The sequence below is a fragment of the Esox lucius genome, chromosome 7 (assembly GCF_011004845.1).
Source record: "Esox lucius isolate fEsoLuc1 chromosome 7, fEsoLuc1.pri, whole genome shotgun sequence".
Taxonomy (NCBI): Eukaryota; Metazoa; Chordata; class Actinopteri; order Esociformes; family Esocidae; genus Esox; species Esox lucius.
The window spans coordinates 46,421,227-46,444,286 of NC_047575.1; the positions used below are offsets into that span (position 1 = coordinate 46,421,227).

General features: G+C 44.4%; 2 protein-coding genes across 2 annotated transcripts; both read right to left on the minus strand.

The window, feature by feature from the left end:
• Positions 1-409: 409 nt before the first annotated feature.
• pfdn1 (prefoldin subunit 1) lies at positions 410-14,125 on the minus strand. Its single transcript, NM_001303881.1, is given in 4 exon segments — positions 410-779; positions 12,324-12,408; positions 13,274-13,440; positions 14,080-14,125. Coding segments are annotated over 4 exon segments (369 nt in total). The 5' UTR covers positions 14,113-14,125; the 3' UTR covers positions 410-695.
• Positions 14,126-17,601: 3,476 nt separating this feature from the next.
• hbegfb (heparin-binding EGF-like growth factor b) lies at positions 17,602-21,468 on the minus strand. Its single transcript, XM_010871226.4, has 6 exons — positions 21,071-21,468; positions 20,548-20,745; positions 20,188-20,362; positions 19,013-19,168; positions 18,812-18,899; positions 17,602-18,693 (listed from the first exon to the last, which is right to left on the minus strand). The coding sequence occupies exons 1-5, from the start codon at positions 21,117-21,119 to the stop codon at positions 18,827-18,829; spliced, it is 651 nt and encodes a 216-aa protein (XP_010869528.2). The 5' UTR covers positions 21,120-21,468; the 3' UTR covers positions 17,602-18,693; positions 18,812-18,826.
• Between the last annotated feature and the right edge of the window lie 1,592 nt (positions 21,469-23,060).

Below are 23,060 nucleotides of genomic sequence, written 5' to 3' on the forward strand. Positions count from 1 at the left end.
TTCCAGACGATCATTGATATAGTGAGGCGAAAGAGAGTGATGAATTATGGGGGGAGGACCTATGAGAACTAGACTAGAACTTAAGAAAACAGAATAATGAAAAAGACGAGAAAGCGAAAAACCTAAATACAACAAAGAGATGAGTAAAAGGGAAGATGGACCGAAAGGTGTAGAGATGGCCGAAAGGTGTAGAGATGGCCGAAAGGTGTAGAGATGGCCGAAAGGTGTAGAGATGGCCGAAAGGTGTAGAGATGGCCGAAAGGTGTAGAGATGGCCGAAAGGTGTAGAGAGAAAAACAGGAGAAAGGACACGTCAGGAGTCCAGAACCTCCTGGCACAAACACACATGTCGAGCGACGCACACGCTGGCAAGGCGACCGGGGAGCAGAAATAAAACACGACACCTTCATCGCTTCAAGGCCCCCTTTATTACAGACTCAGCCAACAGCAGCAGAAACATAACGAGCAGACAAGTGAAAAGGGAACGTCCCGCGGGCGACGGGCCCGGCCGAGGGCCTTAGTTCATCACAACTTAACAGGACAGATGTTTTAGATCAGACGCGGAGCACAAAAAAGAAAAAGACAATTTGGACACTGGGACCAGCTTGGTTCCTTTCCAAGTGTTCCTGTGGCGGGTTGTGCTTCAGTCAGGGGGAGTGTTCCACAAGGTCAAAAGGTCGCGCTGGGGCCTTCATCTCACTGGGCCCTCCTGGACATGAGCATTTCTCTGATGTTGTCCTCGGCGTCCTTCACACTGCGCTCCAGGTACGTCTTCTTTTGCTGTGGAGAGACCAAGTAAAGGTTCGGTCAGGGACTTCAGAAGCATCGGAGAGGCAACAGAGAGAGACGTCACCATGTTGCTATGGATGAGGACATTCTTACTCAGTTTACATGGTAGAATAAAATAATCTGAGTAAAGCATTGGGAACACTTCCCTTTTCTAGGGAAGACAACGTGATGCTGACATGGTAATCTTTACTGTATATCTATGACATCCGTTTGGGCAATGATTTGTTACTAAATCACCATTTGCTATCCTGAGCCATGGATCAGATGTGGAGCACAATCTGACTGTTTTGGGAACTCGAAAACATGTCTTTCCCCAAAACAGCTGGGTGGGTTACTGGTCCCAGACCGGCTGACAGCTGGGTGGGTTACTGGTCCCAGACCGGCTGACAGCTGGGTGGGATACTGGTCCCTGACTGGCTAACAGAGCAGTCCATACACATTTGGACAGAGACACAAAGCTTGGTTGTTTTGTGCTCCGGCACGTTGGATGTGAAATGAAATAATGACTAAGAGGTTAAAGTGCACACTGTCAGCTTTAATTTGAGGGTAGTCACATCCATAAACACTGAAGCGTGTAGGAATTACAGCCCTTTTAACAGTTCCCCCTTTGTATTTCATGCACCATCATTTAAGTGCATTTACTGTACTGTGTAATAGTGGTCGTGTCAGTTCACAGCAGCCTTTTAATAACCTTCATATTTGCTTTTGGTCGATACTGGCTATGGATTTTGAGACATGAAATGAGGCTTCAGCTCCACTCCACTTCATCTTTCCAAACAAAATGTAAAAATCCCTAATTGACTGCTTACTGCTGTTGCAGTGATCAATAGTTATATTTTCTGTCAACATATTGGGGCTTCACAATAGTGATCAATCAATGTGGCCTTGGAGAATGCCAACCGTACTTTGGCTGTCCATATTCCACTCCTGACATCTTGGCCGTTACGTCGTGAACTAAGCAAGTAAGCCACTTGCCAGTACTCATATTTTTATGGCCCCTATGCATACTAACAACAATAGAAAAAAGGGTCAGCAATGCCGTCGAAGAGGGGCTCTGGATTGTTGACCCCTCTGCACCGCTCTAATACTCAGCCAATCACGTGGCGCCACCTCCACCAACCCTGCCGAGCACGCAGGACGTTGGGTGCAAATATCTGGGGAGGCCCCGGCATTCATTCGCAGGGGGGTATATTTCGAACATGGTTGTGGGCCCCAATACCCACGATCAACAAAATGGACAAGTGAAGACTTGGAAAAACGGCGGCTGGTCGGACAAATAAAATAAAAAAATCTTCTTGCTGTGTGTGTTGACGGATATGGCCAGCAGTGGTGCTGGTGTGACGGTATACCAACACCAAATGAACGGCGCGGCGTACCTAAACGTTGCTGCCAACTACACGCATTCCTTTAACTACACGTTTCCCAGAAGGACAACACGCCACGTGATACAACACACATCATCTCAACCTGGTTCCACAAACACAACAGGGACTTCAGTCACTCCCTTGGCCTATGCAGTTCCCAAAACCGAACCCGATACACCACCTTAGGCACGAAGTGGAACAGGAGTTTTGCAGCATCGGCGCTGAACAAGGATGCGCGATGCGGTCGAAAAAGCACGGAACCAAACTCCCGAGCCATGTTTCCTAGAACCTTTTGATCCATTCAGGCTGTTCTTGAGGGAAAAGGGGTCTCACCCAATACTAGTTAGGAGTACCTAATAAAGGGGCCCACTAAGTACAGCCACTCAATAAATCTGCTGGAGTCTAGTGTACCCGTCTACGCTTTCCACCATGGGACCCCCCCATGGTGACAGGGGCCAACTGTCGTTTTCCCTCCCCCCTGGTGTTCCTCCAAAATACAGCCCATTTCTCCTTAATTTGGAAAGTTGCTTAGTGTACCGGAGTTCTCTATTAAACTATTTCTCAAGCATTCCCCAAGTAACTCATGGAAATACTACCTAGTCAGTGTTGAACCACAGAAAGATAAAGCTACTGTATATTCCTGAGAATAGGTGATGTCATGTCGTGTCAACATCTTAAGACCTCTGCCTTAAAGTAATACTTTGAAGTAGGCGTTGTGGAATGTGGAGAATGCTGAGGCTTCTGTAAACACAGGAGCAAAGGGGAGCACTGGTTTGAAAACCTCAGAACACAGATTCTATTGTTAAGACTCATTTTAGAACCTAGTCTGTTAGTGTGCTAGCAACCCGGGATCTTTAAGAACAAAATAAGGTTGAAGAACAATGGTACAATAGGAGGCAGAGAAATGAGGAAGATAAACAGTGTTCTACAGCTGTTTTAATATCCTATATTGGAAATGAGAATGTTTTGGTAATTAACAATATTCTGCACCTGATTTTCCAAAGACAACAGTTCATAAAGCCTCCCCCTATGCCTCTCGTTCCAACGCCCTGGGAGGATCTTTGTGTTAATTATTTAAGATATGCCAGGGAGGGGACCGAGTGGAAATATTTGGCTGTGCTCTGGAGGTCAAAAAGCCACCAGATTAGGCACAGACCTCAGCGACTACAGTGATTCATATCCGTTGAGTCACAGACACCTATTCTTCCATCTGCAGGAACTCGTAGTTACCTTCACCTCGTAGTGGTCAACACCTCGTAGCGGTAAGGCTCTCCCACCTCAGGCCCCAGTAGGTGTATTCACACAGCGCCGGTCATCTGATTTGTACAAAGGCAATAAAGACAGTGTATTTCTCTGTGGCAAACACACCAAAATAACCAGTCATAAGAAAGAAAAAAAGGGCCGCACTTTTGGGCCCACGCACTTGGACGGCGATCGGGTGCAGCCTGGATGCTCTTTTCCTCCTCTGACCACTGACCAGACACGGACAAGAGCAGAACAAGCAGCCTTTTGAGAGGCCAGAACGCCTCACAGCGCTGTGGCTAAGATGAGCCCCTCGGCGGAGCCCACGGACTAGCCGTGGGAAAGAGCGTCCGCGCTGAACCCGGCTAGCTGCTAAACGCAGTCTACAACAAACACAACCTGCAGACCCACACATGCATGCACAAACCAAGACATGCACCGTACTTCGACAACACCCGACAGACCCTTCCAGAATGACATTTCGGTCAGATGTTACCCAAGCTAAAGATGCTTAAGCAGCCCCCCAATTTCAAATACCCGGAGCTCTAAAGGAAGCCCCCCGTTGACCCGCACAGGCAGTGACATGGAGTCAATATTACCTCATCTAATGCTGAGCTTCTGGGGAGGGGGGGGGGCTGGTCAAGTCAGTGAGATCCTCTGGCATTTCTGTGGGTAGCCATCAGGTCAATGACTCCTTGTTGTACAGTGAATGGACCCTGTCATGAATGTGACAACCAGCTCCGGTGACTTCACTGGGGGCACCAATGACAAGGCAGAAAGGCTGTACAACAAAAAGCTGGACCCAGGAAGCCACGCGAGAGGCCGTTGATGCAATGTTTAGGACAAATGTCAACTGAATAATTCATTCAGTAATGAGGAAATATCGGGCAATTCCAGTGATTCCTTGACATTAAATGACTCATTTTTCCATTTACGTTTCCAACAATGTGCACAGAAACCAAAGAGGAAGCAAATAACAGGTTCTTGGAACAGGATGATATACCAGGGCCCAGTCTGTCACTGCACCCAGGAAATGGCCCCACACACACACGCACACACGCATGCACGCACGCACGCACGCACGCACAGACACACGCACAAATATATACACACCCACACAAATATTATACATCGTCACGGTTTTCTACGTGGCATCCAAACCGCCCAACAGCATTTCCTCATCCTGCCAACCCCCAGGGGAATAACCCCTCCTCCCCATCAAACCCTGTTGACGCTGTAAACAATGACCTGTTGAAAACACGACGAGTCAGACCACAGGACACCGACAGACTCGTCGGCCTTCCGTGGCACCGTCCCCGCGGGGGTGACTTGCTGAACGCGACCCCCAGTTAATGCCCTCAGTCTCAGCTCAGGGTCGGGTAACGCCAAAGGTCGGGCCGTAGGGAGACGGATGACATCACCTCATAGAAACTCACACAACGCCCACCAGGGAGATGATGAGGTCAGGCACAGGCACACGTCAACCACAGGCAAGATTAAAAGCGTTGTGAGTTACTGGTGCCGGCAATCCCTGCTGTGTGGTCTCTTCGAAAAACAGGGTGAGGATGAAAGAAAGAAAAGGTGCATTCCAAAGAGTCATGCGAAATTAGTAATTGTCGGGATGGTCACCATGGGATACAACCCACTGAGGGGGAGGGGGGGGGGTTTGCAAAGTTAAGTTAAGATGACAGCCATTTGACCTGTCCGGTTTTATTGCGACAGAGCGTTGCCCACGGCCTGTCCACATGTGAGGTTCTCTGCCCTGAACCACGATGCCGGAACCACGATAGAGACAGCCAACCAGGGCTACGTCACAGGCAGCCGTGGAGTCGAGCCAGGACCTAGCCAGCAACCAGACACAACGACAGCCTCTCCCAGGCCGCAACACAACCTTGGTCTAACTCATCTGGCCTGGAGGAGAAACGTTTCCATTAGCAGTGACAACCTCCACAGTGTCTGTGACCCAGACATGCTGTAGCATTGGTCCATGGGAACTCATGAATGGCCGGGTCAATTGTGCGCCAGAGGTGGGCAGTAACAGAGTTAAAAGTAAAGAAAGAAAAAAAAAAAAAAAGATTCCTTTCAGTTACCTACAGACATAGTCTCATCCGATTTCTGAAAGTATGTGAGAGCCAAACAATGCGTTTGAGCTTGTTTCTAATACAGGTCTGGTAAGATGAGTGCTTCGCCGTTGACCGACGATCGCTGAGGTGGCGGGGCGCGTCCGGATTTGGAACAAGAATGTTTTTCCAGTTTCATCGGGTGAAAACGGAGTTAACCTGAACTTATATTAGCTTATCCACACGAGGTGCAGTTTGCTAATCTACTCGGGATCTTTAATATGCTAGTGGGTTTCATTCTGGCATCTCAGACATGTTTGGACAGATTACTGCCTTCAATAACATCAGATGACGGCAACAAGCATTCTGCCGCGTGATAGAACACGACGCAGAAGCGGCGGTGATTTCAAGCAATGTTTTCCGCCCCGCTGCATACATGCTGGCCAAGCACCCACCCTGATCCTGCCTACCCCCAGGGAATAACCCTGCCCCCAAACTCCATTACACCCTGCCGACGCTGTGAACTAACACGATACCTCAGGTAGAACACAGGTAACGGGCTATTTTGCAGTGTGGCCCGTTCACGTGCACGGTTTGAAGAACAACATGACTGGGGCGACCGGGGCCAGTGGGTTACCCCTTGAATGTGTATGTGCAATAACAGACTGAGAGGGGAGGATATTAGATTTGTTTCCCCTTAAGAATTTCGAGGGGGTGCAAATAATTAGGACACTAAAATACGCTCTCCTTGGTTATGAATCTGTTCCTCAATTTAACCTCAAATAAGGATTAGATTTCCTTGTATATTGGAGTGTGAGATCAAACTGATGAGCAACAGTGACATTTTAATTGTCCTTCGTCGCGCCGGTCTATTGCACACCACGCCAAGGGGGATGTTGCATAGCTGCTGTGGTCTCCAGCGTCAGAGTCCCTCAGGGCACTGGGACGTGTCGTCTGTCTAACGGAGGCCCTCCAGCGCACAACCACCTAACCAGCATCGAGTCCCTGCGTTCTCCACACCACTGTGCCAAACATAACCGAATAGTAAAAAGGTGCCTACCACCCCACTCTGGGCGTTTGTGTCAACACAATTAATTTCACGTCAAAAGTGACTGGTGACAGGAGTTCGGGAAGCAGGGTTCTGGGTAAACAGAGATTAGTGAACGGAATGTCGAAGTTGTTGTGCAAACAACGTGGATTGAGATAAGGCTTTCATGTCTAATGACAGTGATATACCAGACCAAACGATGTTTGCATGGCAGGGATTATTCTAACCTGTGTCTGTTTTACGGCCTATCCCAGCCAGCGGGACAGAGGAGTCTTCCCAGACGGAGGAGAGAGTTGGGTAACTGCCTGCTCATCACATCCTGTGGGGTAATTACCCCTCTGGCACTAGGTAGCGTGAACACATGTTCCCTGAATGGAACCCATTACAATGGACGTCCTGTTCATGCAATCACGTCCCGCTACTGGCTGGACAAGAGCACGGTCTCTCAAAGTATTAAACCTCAATCGCTTCCGCTTCCGCTCTGTCGTGGACGGTCTTCTTCCTCTACATAGGCAGACATGTCCCTGTGTCATCCTGCTCCTGGTATGAGTCAGGGGAGGTCTGCGTTGCCTTAAACAGACTCAATTGTTTTAAGCGGGACCTCACAGGTGTCCAAAGAAGTTACACTTCCCCTTGTTTTCCCAGAACACATGCACCCCTGTGGATTAAGTTGCAACGGACACAACTTTCCTTCCCTGAAGTGTATCAGAAATATTAATATAAACACAAGGATATATTCAGGGCGGCACTTCAGATACATTTAAAGGGGCCTATTGATCCAACACTGCGTGTCAATAAGCCAGCCGATGGCATGGTCTGGCTCAGGGAATGGGTTTTAAGAGGACTGAAAAGAGCTGCTGATTGATACCCACTGAGCCAAATGACACATTCCGGTTTCCACCAGGAGGAAGCAGATAAAGAACCACAGTGTGAAGCATTTGTTTTTCCAGCTGATGCCATTCTAAGTGACCAACAATTCCCGTGATACCGAGCGTAGGTTTATGCCTTTGGCAGCTTCGTCCCCCTGGGCCACGTTCCGACCAGGTCAGGGCGGAAAAGTCACATTGAGATCATACATCTCACACCAATCAACCAGAGACACATTACACGTCGTGGGGGTGAAAGAATTCTAGTTAGTCGGACTGGAGTGCACTTCTACCAACCGACACTTAATTGTATTTATTTTAAACATGATCTTAATGATAATTGTATTAATCTTTTTCTTATTAGATTGTAAAATGCTTTGGCAACATTGTTGAAAATTGCCACATTCATGCCAATAAAGCCCATTGAATTGAGTGAAAACAACAAAACAACAAAACAACAAAACATGACCGAACTTCACAAAGCCCAAAAAGGGGAGGTGGAAGTGGACTTCAGAAAACGCACGGCCCGAACTGTCCCCCTTGGGGGCTAAGCTGAAAGTTGAGCGGAATCACCCCCAGGTCCCACAATCACATGTGGACAGCGGAACAGTTCTGGCAGCTGAAAGAACAAAAGAAAAAAGACAAACAACTCCCACTCCATCCTGATCCGGGTGTACGCATCAGTTACAGAGTCTACCTGCCATCCGTTATGATGCTGCCTGACTCCACAACCAGGAAGCATTCCGTAAAGACAATGCCTGACCCCTTCCATCCAGGGCAACAGCCCTCTAGCAGAACTGGACAAAAACACCCTGCAACCTGAACAGTTCATTTTCCAGTGTTGTATTCCCCTGTAAGCAGCCATAGGCCTCACAAAGACTACCTACACCATATTCCTAAGATCAACCCACTTCCAGAAAAGTTAACCGTCAACTTAAACAGCCGCACGGCAGCGCATTTAACACGCCACACATCTCAGCATCTAGATTGCCTTGCATATACTAGAACTGGACAGGAAACCCGACACCAACTGGAAACGACCAATTGGACACGTGAGGACAGACACGGCCATTTCGGACTCCCGAGCCCTCAGCACAGAAGCGCTACAAGGACGCCATCGACTGTCCTCCCCAAAACACGTCTGTCGAGGAACCCCGAGTTCACGGGAGACACCTCGGTGGTCGGTGAGCGGACGTGATGGTTGACTCCGGGAAACATCCCGCACACACATGGACCGCTTGAAGTTGAAGGCTCGGCTGTTAGTTCGGCCAAATAACTGATATCCCCAGGAAAGGTATTACTCACAACCTCAGACAGCGGGATAACATCCCCACAGGTGATACTACATGCCAGCAGTTGTACTTAAGCTGCTGCATCTGAAGAAACAACAACGCTCCCGGCCCATTCCGACCCAGCGTTGCAGGATCATCACAGGGTCCCTGTCTGTTATGACATGAGTATTAGACAGCTGTTGGAGTTCCACAGAAACGTTGGTGCGTTCACTTCTAATATCTAAAATGTTCACACGTCCTGCTAATGAAGGGGGTTTTCCTCAGTTACTTCCTGATAAGCTACTGTCACTGTCAGCTTAAAATAGACAGAGGCCCTCCACACAGCCGCAGAGCTTTTAAGAAAAGAAATGTGTGACTTTTTCAGAGTTTCGCGAGAGATTCTTTGGCACCGTTTATATTTGGCCAAACAGATGTTTTCTACAGATATTCATGAACTTACACACAATATTAAAATGACCATAAACAGTTCACCAAAAGTACATGCCAGTTGAAATGAACCAAAACATGGATACTAAACCGCTGGTAACAAAAGTGAGTACACCACTAAGTGAAAATGTCCAAATTGGGCCCAATTAGCCATTTTCCCTCCCCGATGTCATGGGACTCGTTAGTGTTACAAGGTCTCAGGTGTGAATGGGGAGCAGGTGTGTTAAATTTGGTGTAATTTCTCTCACACTCCCTAATACTGGTCACTGGAAGTTCAACATGGCACCTCATGACAAAGAACTCTCTGAGGATCTAAAAATAATTATTGGTGCTCTACAAAAAGATGGCCTAGGCTATAAGAAGATTGCCAAGATCCTGAAACTGAGCTGCAGCACGGTGGCCAAGACCATACAGCGGTTTATCAGGACAGGTTCCACTCAGAACCTGCCAATTTAATGCTTCTGTTCCAGATCAGCCATAACATTATGACCACTGACAAGTGAATAACACTGATAATCTTGTTTTCATGGCACCTGTCAGTGGGTGGGATATATGAGGCAGCAAGTGAACATTCAGGCCACAAAGTTGATGTGTTAGAAGCAGGAGAAATGGGCAAGCGTAACGATCTGAGCGACTTTGACAAGGGCCAAATTGTGATGGCTAGACGACTGGATCAGAGCATCTCCAAAACTGCAGCCCTTGTGGGGTGTTCCCAGTCTGCAGTGATGTGTACCTATCAAAAGTGGTCCAAGGAAAGAAAAGCGGTAAACCAGCGACATGGTCATGAGCAGCCAAGGCTCACTGATGCACGTGGGGAGCAAAGGCTGACCCGTGTGGTCTGATCCAACAGACGAGCTACTGTAGCTCAAATTGCAGAAAACCTTAATGCTGGTACTGATAGAAAGGTGTCAAAACACACAGTGCATCACAGTTTGTTGCATATGGGGCTGCGTACCCACACACCAGTCAGGGTGCCCATGCTGACCCCTGTCCACTGCCGAAAACGCCTACAACAATGGGAAAGTGAACATCAGAACTGGACCATGGAGCAATGGAAGAAGGTGGCCTGTTTTCCTTTACAGTCGTTCTCATAAGTTTGCATACTATGGCAGAAATTGTAACATTTTGGCATTGATTTAGAAAATATGACTGATCATGCAATGACTGATTATTTAAGGATGGTGATCACATGAAGACATTTATGATCACATAGTTGTTTGGTTTCTTTTTAAATCATAATAACAGAAATCACCCAAATGGGCCTGATAAAAAGTTTACACACCCTTGAATGTTTGGCCTTGTTACAAACATACAAAATGACACACACACAGGTGAAAATGGCAATTAAAGGTGAATTTCCCACACCTGTGTCTTTTTAAATTGAAATTAGTGTCTGTGTTTGAATAGTCAATGAGTTTGTTAGCTCTCGTGTGGATGCACTGATCAGGCTAGATACTGAGCCATGGAGAACAGAAATGAACTGTCAAAAGACCTGCGTAACAAGGTAATGGAACTACATAAAAATGGAAAAGGATATAAAAAGCCTTGCAAATGCCAGTCTGTACTGTTCAATCACTTATTAAGAAGTGGAAAATTCAGGGATCTCTTGATACCAAGCCATGGTCAGGTAGACCAAGAAAGATTTCAGCCAAAACTGCCAGAGGAATTGTTCAGGATACAAAGAAAAACCCACAGGTAACCTCAGGAGAAATACAGGCTGCTCTGGAAAAAGACGATACTTGAACAAAAATGAGCTGCATGGTCGAGTTGCCAGAAAAAAGCCTTTACTGTGCCAATGCCACAAAAAAGCCCAGTTACAATATGCCCGACAACACCTTGACATGCCTCAAAGCTTCTGGCACACTGTAATTTGGAGTGACAAGACCAAAACAGAGCTTTATGGTCACAACCATAAGCACTGTTTGGAGAGTTGTCAACAAGGCCTATAGTGAACAGAATACCATCCCCACTGTGAAGCATGATGGTGACTCACTGATGTTATGGTGGTGTGTGAGCTCTAAAGGCACAGGGAATCCTGTGAAAATTGACGGCAAGATGAATGCAGCATGTTATCAGAAAATACAGGCAGACAATTTGTATTCTTCTGCACGAAAGCTGAGCATGGGACACTTTTGGACTTTCCAGCACGACAATACACATTAGGACTTTCCAGGGGACCTACACATTAGGCAGGTGGTCATAATGTTATGTCTGATCGGTGTCTATATTTGTCGTACGACTTGGATCAAAAGCTGGATGCACCCCGGTTTCATGGATACGTTTAAGACGAGTGCAAATCCCTCAAAAGTGTAAAACCTAGCAAGTGTCCTGGACCGGGCAACATTCCCGGACGCGTTCTGAAGGTATTTATCACGGCTTCAGTCTGTAGTCCACATACGTTTCAAGAGGACTACCATTGTTCCTGTCCCAAAAAAACAGAAAGTCCTCCGCCAAAACGACTAGCGCCCTGCGACGCCAACATCACCACCTCCCTACCCTCAACTTTAGATCCACTACAGTTTGTTCCCATACCAAACTGGGCTACAGAAGACGCCATTGGCCTAACCCCTCCGCAAACCCTTCCAGTCTGCCGTCTCTCACCTGGACCCAAGGAACACGTGAGGATGTTGTTCATTGATTCAACACTATTGTGCCCCACCTGTGGTGGAGCTGAGAGATCAGGGCCTTGTCTCCGCCCTGTGTAGGCGGATCCCAGGTGATTAGGCTGGGCAGCTCCGCCTTCTCTCAGGGCTGTGTCCTCATTCCCCTCCTGTATTCCATGTTCATGCAGAGCTGTGTAGCCACGCACTCCTCCCACATCGTTTAGGTTGGCTGATGACACCACTGCCATTGGTCTGATCTCTGCCAATGACCAGACAGCATAAAAGCAGCTACGCCCCCATTTCGGATTTGTACCCTAGTATTCGACCATCGTAACTCTCAAAATAGTTTAGTTTTTAGCAAAACATGGGCAAGGGCTAAAACGCTTGTTGTTTTAAATCACCGCCTCCTCACCATCTTAAAATTGTTGTTTTAACCCAGGCACACCTAATGCAACTGGCCAACTAATCATCAGGTCTGAGACTAATGTGATCACGTTTATCAGTTTAGTGTCGAAACAAGAACGTGACCAGTCTTAGGAGGGCCGAGGGGAGCTCTGCTGTCATAGCTTTTGGCTGTGGGAGGGACAGAGGACTTGGAATTAAAAATATTCAACATTGTATATAGTATGCGCACCTCAAGCTCCTTGATTTTCTCTTCTGCACTCTTTTGTTTTTCAGTCAACTGTGTGTTAATATCTTCTTTAGACTGCAAGATAAACCTGAGAGAGAGAGAGAGAGAGAGAGAGAGAGAGAGAGAAAGAAAATGACAGGGAGTGGATTAAGAGTGTAATCAATTCCCTCACATATTCCCTCACATATCTACACATGATACTACACATGTAAGGGGATTTTTTTAATTGCTTTTAAAACATTCATATTAAAAATGTGTATCCAACCTCTCTGTAAGTCTTAAATCTTAAGACTTAATACACTCTGTAGCCATATGGCAAAACATTTTGTGGTCTGACAGAACTAGCGGAACTCTTTGGCCTAGATGTTTCTCACTGCTAAGGACTGTGGTGCTTGCCAGGATAGAAAAGAAAATGAATTGAGCAATGTACAGAAAATTCCAAGAGATGCTGAAACCAAGTTCACCTCTTAAAACCAAAGCGTGGATAAGGAATCAGAAGTTAAATGTTCTTGAGCGGCCCAGACAGAGCCCTGACTTAAATTTAAAATGCATTGCATAACTTGAAGATTGCCGTCCATCAACGCTCCCCAATGAACTTGACAGAGCTTGAACAGTTTTGTAATTAATGGCCACATGTTGCCAAATCTAAGTGTGCAATGTTGCTAGAGACCTATGCCCACAGACTCACTGCTGCAATTGCTGCCAAAAGTGCTTCCAATAAGTCTTGTCCAATTGCAATATTTCAATATTAGTTTTTATTATATCTTATTTCACACTAAAAAAAATCTCAATAACATCTGAAAGGTTTATAGGGGTTTAGAATAACCTAGATCAGCACTATGAGCAATGCTTTAGGTCAGCATGTGAGTGCTGCCAAAGATCTCATAACAAGTGACAGTAACGTTAATAATTTGTTCACTCCTTTTGATTATGACCCCAAGAACACTACTCACATGCGTCCTACTCCTTCGTACATGCGGGTGTTTTCTGGTAGGGTTTTGATTTCCGCGTGCGTAAGGTTGGCGTGTTTCTTCATGCGAGTGAGCTGGTCGATCTGAAGATCTGCCAGTTTGGCCTTTTGTTGTGTGTCAATCATTTTTGCTTGGAGCTCTGCAAAAGCCTGCATGAATAAATAACACAATATTATGTACATGACAAAATCAGACTAGGCCTAAAATAAGTCTGTCAAGTTGTCACTTTAAGCACTTCTCTATTGCGACAGGTAATTATAAGACGAGCACAGATCTAAACTAAGAATCAACTGATTTCAAGTCAAAATTATTGATGTCTCATCTCTCCGAGAGGATTCCTTTCTGATTTATTGCAGCTATATCACATCAGAGTTGAGTTAATAATTTTAGCCCAATTGTTTTGCTGTAAAACGTCCTCAGTCTATCTGAAATATTCAGTGTTTCTATTTCTATTCGACTGCTTCACAAAACATGTTGCACCTATCTGGTTCAGGTATATTGTCTCGCAAATGCATTGCAATTTTTGTAGATAAAAATGTAATCGATGACTAATTAAATCAAATAATTATGCGGCCGTTTTAGTGCACAGCTGACTAGCTTACACTAAACCGCCACGAGCTTAGCTAGCTGACAGTGCATGAATTCAGAAGCCCATCACATCTCAACGCTTTGTTGTATATAACGCTTATGTATATATATTTAACAACGTTTTACTCATGTACCCGGTATACTTAAATTATTCGAACATTGAATTCAAAAAGGAATAAATACAGGGTTTAATTTTTTACCTTCTTCAGCTCTAAATCTATGGGGGCCGCCATGTTGAACACAATGAGAACGTCACACAAACCACACCCCTCAAACATAACCCTGACTTGCGCGGGTTTGGTCGGTTGATACATAGTTTGATATATCATTGGTTTGGTTGGCGAAAGGATGCCAGGCAACCAAAACGGCCTTTAAAAAATCGTCTAAATATTGCTGCCATTTTCTCTGAATGTTGGAGTAGCCTTGCGTAAATCTCTACCCTTAAGTAATTTCGTTCCTATCCCTGAATTCTACACCCTTATGGCACATTCCCAGCAAAATGTAATTGGTTCTTACACGGAGCTGGCTCTTCCATAATGTCCTGTGAACCGGTGAGGCTGTACAGAAATAGAATGAACGAAATAAACTTCACTTTTTTGGAAATAAAACAACTTTCTTGGACCTCCCCCTCCTGCCAGATTCCACCTTTGGGTTAGGGGTAGAAAACGTAATACAGCAAACTGCTAAACTGCTCAAAGACAGAGTTCTAGGCTTCTGCACAACCTAACATTGCCCCTTTGAGGAACTAGAAGACAAGGCCAGGTACAGTACAGGCCAAAAGTTTGGACACACCTTCTCATTCAATGCATTTTCTTTATTTTCATGACTATTTACATTGTAGATTCTCACTGAAGGCATCAAAACAAATATGGAATTATGTACTTAACAAAAAAGTGTGAAATAACTGAAAACATGTCTGATATTTTAGATTCCTCAAAGTAGCCACCCTTTGCTTTTTTGATAGCGCTGCAAAACCCCTTGGTGTTCTCTCAGTGAGCTTCATGAGGTAGTCACCTGAAATGGTTTTCACTTCACAGGTGTGCCTTGTCTGGGTTAATTAGTGGATTTTTTCCCCTTATTAATGGGGTTGGGACCATCAGCTGTGTTGTGCAGAAGTCAGGTTGATACACAGCCAAACTGTTAGAGTTCATATTATGGCAAGAACCAATCAGCTAAGTAAAGAGAAACAAGTGGCCATCATGACTTTAACAAATGAAGGTCAGTCAGTCCGGAAAATTGCGAGAGCTTTGAATGTGTCCCCAAGTGCAGTCGCAAAAACCATCAAGCACTACAACGAAACTGGCTCACATGAGGACCGCCCCAGGAAAGGAAGACCAAGAGTCACCTCTGCTGCTGAGGATAAGTTCATCCGAGTCACCAGCCTCAGAAATCACAGGTTAACAGCAGCTCAGATTAGAGACCAGCTGAATGCCACACAGAGTTCTAGCAGCAGACACATCTCTAGAACAACTGTTAAGAGGAGACTGCGCGAATCAGGCCTTCATGGTCAAGTAGCTGCTAGGAAACCACTGCTAAGGAGAGGCAACAAGCAGAAGAGATTTGTTTGGGCCAAGAAACACAAGGAATGGACATTAGACCAGTGGAAATCTGTGCTGTGGTCTGATGAGTCCAAATTTGAGATCTTTGGTTCCAACCGCCGTGTCTTTGTTCAACGCAGAAAAGGTGAACAGATGGATTCTGGTTCCCACTGTGAAGCATGGAGGAGGAGGTGTGATAGTGTGGGGGTGCTTTTCTGGTGACACTGTTGGGGATTTATAAAAAATTGAAGGCATACTAAACCAGCATGGCTACCACAGCATCCTGCAGCGACATGCCATCCCATCCAGTTTGCGTTTAGTTGGACCATCATTTATTTTTCAACAGGACAATGACCCCAAACACACCTCCAGGCTGTGTAAGGGCTATTTGACCAAGAAGGAGAGTGATGGAGTGCTGCGCCAGATGACCTGGCCTCCACAGTCACTGGACCTGAACCCAATCGAGATGGTTTGGGGTGAGCTGGACCGCAGAGTGAAGGCAAAAGGGCCAACAAGTGCCAAGCATCTCTGGGAACTCCTTCAAGACTGTTGGAAAAGGTGACTACCTCTTGAAGCTCATCAAGAGAATGCCAAGAGTGTGCAAAGCAGTAATCAGAGCAAATGGTGGCTACTTTGAAGAAACTAGAATATAAGACATGTTTTCAGTTATTTCACACTGTTTTGTTAAGTACATATTTCCACATGTGTTCATTCATAGTTTTGAAGCCTTCAGTGAGAATCTACAATGTAAATAGTCATGAAAATAAAGGAAACGCATTGAATGAGAAGGTGTGTCTTTTTCGCCTGTACTGTATATCCAATGCTCTCTAGTGACTTCACTACCCCACTCTCTTCACCCATCGGGGCCAGGGAAATGGGAACCATAACTGTCATCTCCACCCTCTGTGTCTAGGAGCCTTGGGACAAGTTTGTAAAAGCACAGGTGGACCTGTATGCTTCCCAGTTGGTTCTTAATGTCGAACCCACAGGACCTAATAGGCCTGAGACGCTGTTGTGAATAATTGGGCCATCAGTTGCTGTTGTCAATTGCCCTGTACTGCAAAGATGACCATGTTTTAGCATCCTGTGGTCCCTCCTCTTGAGGAGCCCTCCTCTTGTGGACCGGTCTGATGAACGCATTGTGGAGGGTCACTCTTTGATTCCAAGTTTACAACGGGGGTACAACCTCTGCAACTGGTACCAAACGGACACACTGATATGGTGCAGTCAGCACTTCCCAGGTCAGCATTTGAGCCACTGGAGTCAGCGTCTTACCTCCACTGTAAGTGAGGAAGTGAGCTTCAAGCCCTTTGAGCGTGCGCTGAATGTTTGTGAACGGGCTCAGAGGAGTGCCATCCCTCATCCTGGGGCTCCCCATTCTTGCCAAAGGTCTTGTCAGACAGATGTGAACAGGCCTTTTTGTCTGCTGTTGGGGCACATTCTACTACATTGTGGACACTGCTCTCTGGAGTCCCCCTTGATGCCTGTAGGACCTTTTGTGAGGTACTATTGAGTCAATGCTGTGGCAGACAATGAGGTTGAGGTGGATGAGGTGGATGAGCTGGATGTTGCCTCAATTTCCCTGGGTGTGGGAGGGAGGGGGCACAGCAGCCATGTCTGCCTGACCCGGCCTAGTTCACTGATTGAATCTGGTACTGTGACAGCATTTTGCAGTGATCCGATATATTGCTCCGTAACAAAGGATGCCTGTGTGACCACGGTTACGTGAGCTACTGGATCACTCCATTCCTCTTTGTCATTGATCTCCGGCACCTGGGGTGGAAGTAGAGGCTATTGGAAGAGGACAGACGCAGCTTCACCCGGTTTGCGGGAATAATCTGAAAATCCTTACTCGGAATGCATCCCGCCTGTCGCTAGGAAACCACACCGAGGTGATCCAACCGTTCACATAACCATGGTTACATACATAACATTCATTTCACCACTGCAGCTGAGAGAAGTGCTTCCTAGCGAGAGTTCTGACCATCGACCGAAATGGCAGCAGTGGTCAAACCACAAACTCCGATGCATGAAGTTCCCAGGGTATCTGGTGGCCTACTAGCCAACATGATGTCAGCATTAAGCCTTTGCAAAAACATAAATAATTCATCTGTGAAGAAATGAAATAACTTATATACAGTATATATAAATGAGTAATACAAGATATTTGACTTTGAAGTGCTGTTTATTTTGACATTTCATTCAGATATTTTGTGGTTGAGATATCATACAAATGTTAAGTGCATCCAACTCTCTTTATGCCTTTTTCGAAACTGAATGCTTTATTACTGGAATATATTTTATTTTAATTCTTTATCATTCAGTGTAATCGCAGCCATGATAAATGCTCATTCACTTTCAGAACTTCTTCAGCTATTCTGATTAATTCAAGGGTTACTATATTACTATATCAAAACTTTAGCAGCATGTTCTCTACCTTGTAGGTATAAATACGTATCAACATAAATATTAGAAAATATAGAAACAAATAAACAAACTGTGCAATGCAAAACATAAAGCAAGGTACCTGCTTTTAAGAGGACTTGATAAAACATGCCACATTACAATACAAATGCTGGTTTAACAAACAAGTCCACATGGAGCATTAAGGTATGAGAAAGGCAGTGTGGTCCAGGGTGCTCTAATAGGCCAGGCCGCTACCTCTGGCCTATTACTTCCTCCTATCCCTTTACACAATGTCTCTGTCAAATTAAGCATGAAAAATGCCCCTGAAAACAAGAATAAATTAGAAATATAAGACCTCGGGCAAACAGGAAATGGCAGAGCAATTTCTACATGTTTGAAACTTGCCATTTCATTGCCACAGTACTTTTGGGAAAACTGAAATGAAGCCCTTTGCTAATTCAATTTAGATGCATAAATATTAAATACATTCTAATTTATTCACCCTTTTAAACCTTTCCTGCAAATAATGCCATTTTGAATGGACAATTAAATCTTCACAGTGCTGAGGCAACACTAAATTGTCTATGTACATGTCAGAGTTGGACTGACGCCAGTACATCTCAATTCCCTAAATTCTGCCCTAACTCTGCCATGTCATGTAAAAATCACTTCAGTGAATCTGTCCCAGTTAGTTCCTGGAGGTTTCTGTTTCATTGCGTGGCCCATACAACCCAGTCTGTCTTTTAACTTGTCTCAGACCACATCCAGGTCTGTGTGGTAGACTTCATCCACCTCCTACGCCAGTCTGGGTTCCTTTCGGGGGTTATCTTCATTGTTAATTGAACTGAGGTAGAATTGTCGTCTTCCTTTCTGGATTGGAGCATATGAAAAAAACAATAAGCAACAGATGCACCTCACTCTCATGCCCGCGCCTCAAACACAAGTCCATATAAGGCAATGAAAGGTTCTACAACAGAAAGACACTTACTCTGTTGCCAGATTCTCAAGGGTGTGCGGCCACCTCAAGCTTGATCTTGTCCTCATTGCCGGGGCTGTTTTGGCCTTTTTTAGAATACCTGACGCGGGGCAATGGATGTATTAATCATGGACCGAAGATGTGTGAGTCTGTGATGCTGAAACGTCAAACCTCTTTACAGTACAAAACGCTGACAGGCTGAGGCCCACTCACCTGAGAAGCATAACAACGACGATGACCGCCAGACAGAGCAAGGACAGGACCCCTCCAACCGCGGCCAGTGCTACTGACCGGTTGTAGCCATCAGCCTCTTTTGAAACCGGCAGGCTAATAAGGTGACACCTTTCACCGTAGTAACCCAGCCGACATCTACATGGAAACACAGTAAAACAGTGACTGGGTCTGGAGATTCCTGATACCGTGCCTGTGAACGTCAACAGACCCCCACATCTTTACATGCTGCTGCCTCATAACATAACTGAATGGATTAAATTTGCCTTTTTCCTAACAATTTCCTACTCCTCCGAATTGAGAACCCTGACACCTGTTTAGCTGAAGGCCATGGTATTAGTAACCAAAAAGGCACAAGGGGGTGTAGTGTATTGCAAATTTACCAATGCTGTTCGTAGGTACTAGAGCTGTTCTCTTGTACCACACATCACTGACTGCCTGGACACAGCACTTAGCCTTGGTATATTGGCAACATATCACAAATCCCCAAGATGCCTTATTGCTATTATAAACAGGTTACCAACGCAATTAGAGCAGGCAAACGAGAAGTCACGTCATACCGGTGGTTTGCGGTCTCATAAACAACCGCTACCAGACGCACGCAGTATTCAAACCACCCGGGTCATAAGACACCGGAACAAACAAAACATTGATTGGAACGGTTCTTATTGGGTTGGTAACTGGTTTATAAAAACAATAAAGCACGTTATTGGCCAAATACCATGCACCCTTTTATATAGACAAGTCTTTACCGGTCATTCAAATGGTGTGAATGTGACTTCAATAAGAGACACGGTGTTAAATTGCAGTACAACGACTCCCAAACAAATGTACTAAATTTGGCAACACATAATATATTGACCTGATTTATGCAGAATTAAAAATGTTTAAATAGCTGTAACGGCTGGCTATACCTAGGGTGGTTAAATCAAGTATTAACTCTTGGGTTAAAATACTTATATATTTTTTTCTGTATTCATTTGGAGAGATGTCTTCAACTTACAGAATGTGGACTAGGTTGTGTGATATATTAACTTCTCAGAACGTAAAGGCTTAGCAAGAAGCCTGCAGACTTTCACTATAACCACAAACGACAAGACAATGTACGTGTTTAACAAAATGCAGACACGGCTCTGAAATGAGGGGATGGCGCTCACATGCATGACGGCTCCCGTAGCTCCCTCAGGTAATTGCAGACCCCGTAGATGCAGAAGTCTTTATATTTCTTCAGACAAGGGTTTCTCTTCTTACCCAATCCCTTTTTCTTTCCATCTCTTCTTCTGTCTGTGTAAGGAGCCATGGGCATATTTTTCGGCTTTGTGGAAAATGCCACTGGAGATGAGTGCAAAGAGAGTAAAGTCAAATAATGTAGTAGCATACAGTGTTTTCTTAATAATCATCAATGCACATTGTAAATAGTTAAATAAACATCCTACCAAAAAAACCGAAAACCTTTGCTTAGCTAAAAATAGAGAGGCTGATGAATGTCATGAACTTTAAACTGTGGCAAACTGTACCTCTTGGAAATTCCATTTCATAATCCCCAGACAGACCGTCATCTTCATGCTCATCATAGTATTCCTCCGTGTCATATTCCACCTTGGTTATTTCGTTGTCATTCTGGGTGAGACTGACCACAGTTAACTGGACAGTAGGGTTATCTTGATGCCGGTCCACTCCCTCCGCCGAGACAGCCCTAAAAAGCCTAGACCACGCTGCGGAAACATGGGAATCCTATATTAGAATACTGTCAGAGCCTGTAAAATCGAATGGAAAATAATACCCCAAGTGATACCAAAATAAAGGACAGGAAACATAGCCTGCAACAGTTAATTAACACTATATAACTTTGATGTCAATCTTATAATCAAGTTACATGTTGTATAATATATGTTCTTATTATGTATGATAATACACACGTTATATTACCGTATATACAGAATATATAAGGCTGGCTGGATTATCCAATATATTTTTACCACCAAGGTTACACAAGTTCCGCTTTGGCTTTGTCACTGCTAGGTTACGGTCCCAACTCACCAAATCCATTAACGAGAAAAAGCGCAAATCTGAGATATCCAATATTCATGGCTGTAGCCTATAGAAAATCAAATTCCAAATGCGCCGTAAATGTTTTGATCTAAATTCAACAACAGGCTACTCTCTATGCCCAGTAAAAAGTTTATTCAGTAAAGGGTTGCTGCTTTCAACTAGTTGCTAATCCCCGTCTACTTCTGCGAAGCGCGGACTGTTCCAGCCGGACTGCATGGGGCAATTATTTATGTTGCCTTCAAAATGATTCATCATGACCACTCCTTCAGAGGCAGAGCTTGGATTATTATAAAAAATATTTTGTATTTTATTCAATGAATGAGCACATTCTGACATTTACGTAGGGTAATGCTGTGATAACGGGATGTATTATAGGCTAACATATAATTTGCTATTTTCTCTATTGTATAATAGCAAATATGCTAATTTCTCTATTGTATAATAGCCTACGATATGCCTTTACATGAAACAGTAATGCGCGTGCATGAAGGGAAATATTGGAATGCATGGTTACAATAAATAGCCTAAATAAATGTTTTATAGATATTTTTACGACGGCGCAAGATGACAGAGTATTGGACGTTGCACGCACACAGTAGGCTACAGCCTAGAGACAATACTGGCAGAAACATTTAGAAGTTTTGTGAACTTAAATTTGGCTATTAAGATTTTAAGGTTTTCATTGCGCATCTATCTACAGAATAGGACGCCACCCAGCGTTAGAGGACGGCAGTGCAGGCCCGTACACAGACCTCTGGAGGGGCAGGGGCCAAAACCAAAAGATGTATTTTGGATTATATTTAAGGTATTTTTTTATACGTGATATTTGTATTTATTAAATAAATACCTATACTCGCAAGAGAAATAGCCAAACGGTTTAATGCATAGCAGCTTTTTTTTATACTAATATGCCTGTGTTAGCTGAGCTTCCTTTCTTATGTACCACTATTGTATACTACATTGAGAAATGGTAATCAATGCCAAGTGTATTTTGGCCTTTATTACCTGTGACACTTAGGAGAAGAAGTTATCAAATATGCAAGAGTCAGTGAGTTTCCAGGACAGGAAACTAGCCAAAATAATGCACATGCATGGTTTGAAGCTGACCAAAACCTGCAATTTGCACTGCAACCATCAAAAAGAGCAGAAATATTTACTACAAATCATAAGGAGTCCCTATCAGGTCACTAAAGAACAACAGCATAGTTGCATAACAGCCTAAAACAGGGGTGAGCAAACCCTTTGGTTCAAGTTTCATAGGTTCTATGGAGGGCTGCACATCTTTTTATTTGATGTAAAATGTGTTTATCAAAATCTATTAGCTGGCAAGAAAAGCACAGTTATTGACACAGTTATAGGTCTTTAATAATTATGATGTACTTTGGATCAAGTTTGAGATGTTTAATAGGGGGTTGGAGTGCTTTTAATAGCCACAAAAAACATACATTTCTATGATTACATTTGTAAAAATATATGGCATATTATGAACAGCAGCCAGGATCAGTATATTAGCCTATCTTCTGTCTCCTAAGGTGACTGTAGAAAGGATGAACACACCTCCTTAGCTGATAAATAAATTAACTGATGGTATTTTAATTTCTGAATACAAATGTATCTGCCTAGCAAGAGGATGTGAGCCAGCTGAACCTAGTAACATTACAGATTTGTTAATATAGCTACTGTAGCAATACGCTATGCTAAGCAATACATTCCATCTAGCACCACTAAAGCTTAGGGTAACTAGCTAGGTAACCAGTGATTTATTATTTTTTATATCGATTTATATCTATGTTAAATTTTATATCTATATTTCTATCTGAGTGCTTATGACCTGCCCAGTACTAGTGATGGCCAAACAAGGCTTCATTTGTGTTATTTTAGCAGCAGGATATTATGCTGGCAATTATTCACGTTACTATGTACGCTTTGGTTGTGTTTATTAAAATATGATATTCTTTAAAAAGAATACAGAGAGGAG

Excerpts from the sequence above, each read along its gene's own strand:
- hbegfb (XM_010871226.4), bottom strand. The coding sequence starts at position 21,119 with ATGAATATTGGATATCTCAGATTTGCGCTTTTTCTCGTTAATGGATTT. Across the intron at positions 20,363-20,547 it reads TGAAATGGAATTTCCAAGAG|TGGCATTTTCCACAAAGCCG; the intron begins GTACAGTTTGCC and ends ACTCATCTCCAG. Across the intron at positions 19,169-20,187 it reads CTACGGGAGCCGTCATGCAT|ATGTCGGCTGGGTTACTACG; the intron begins GTGAGCGCCATC and ends GTTTCCATGTAG.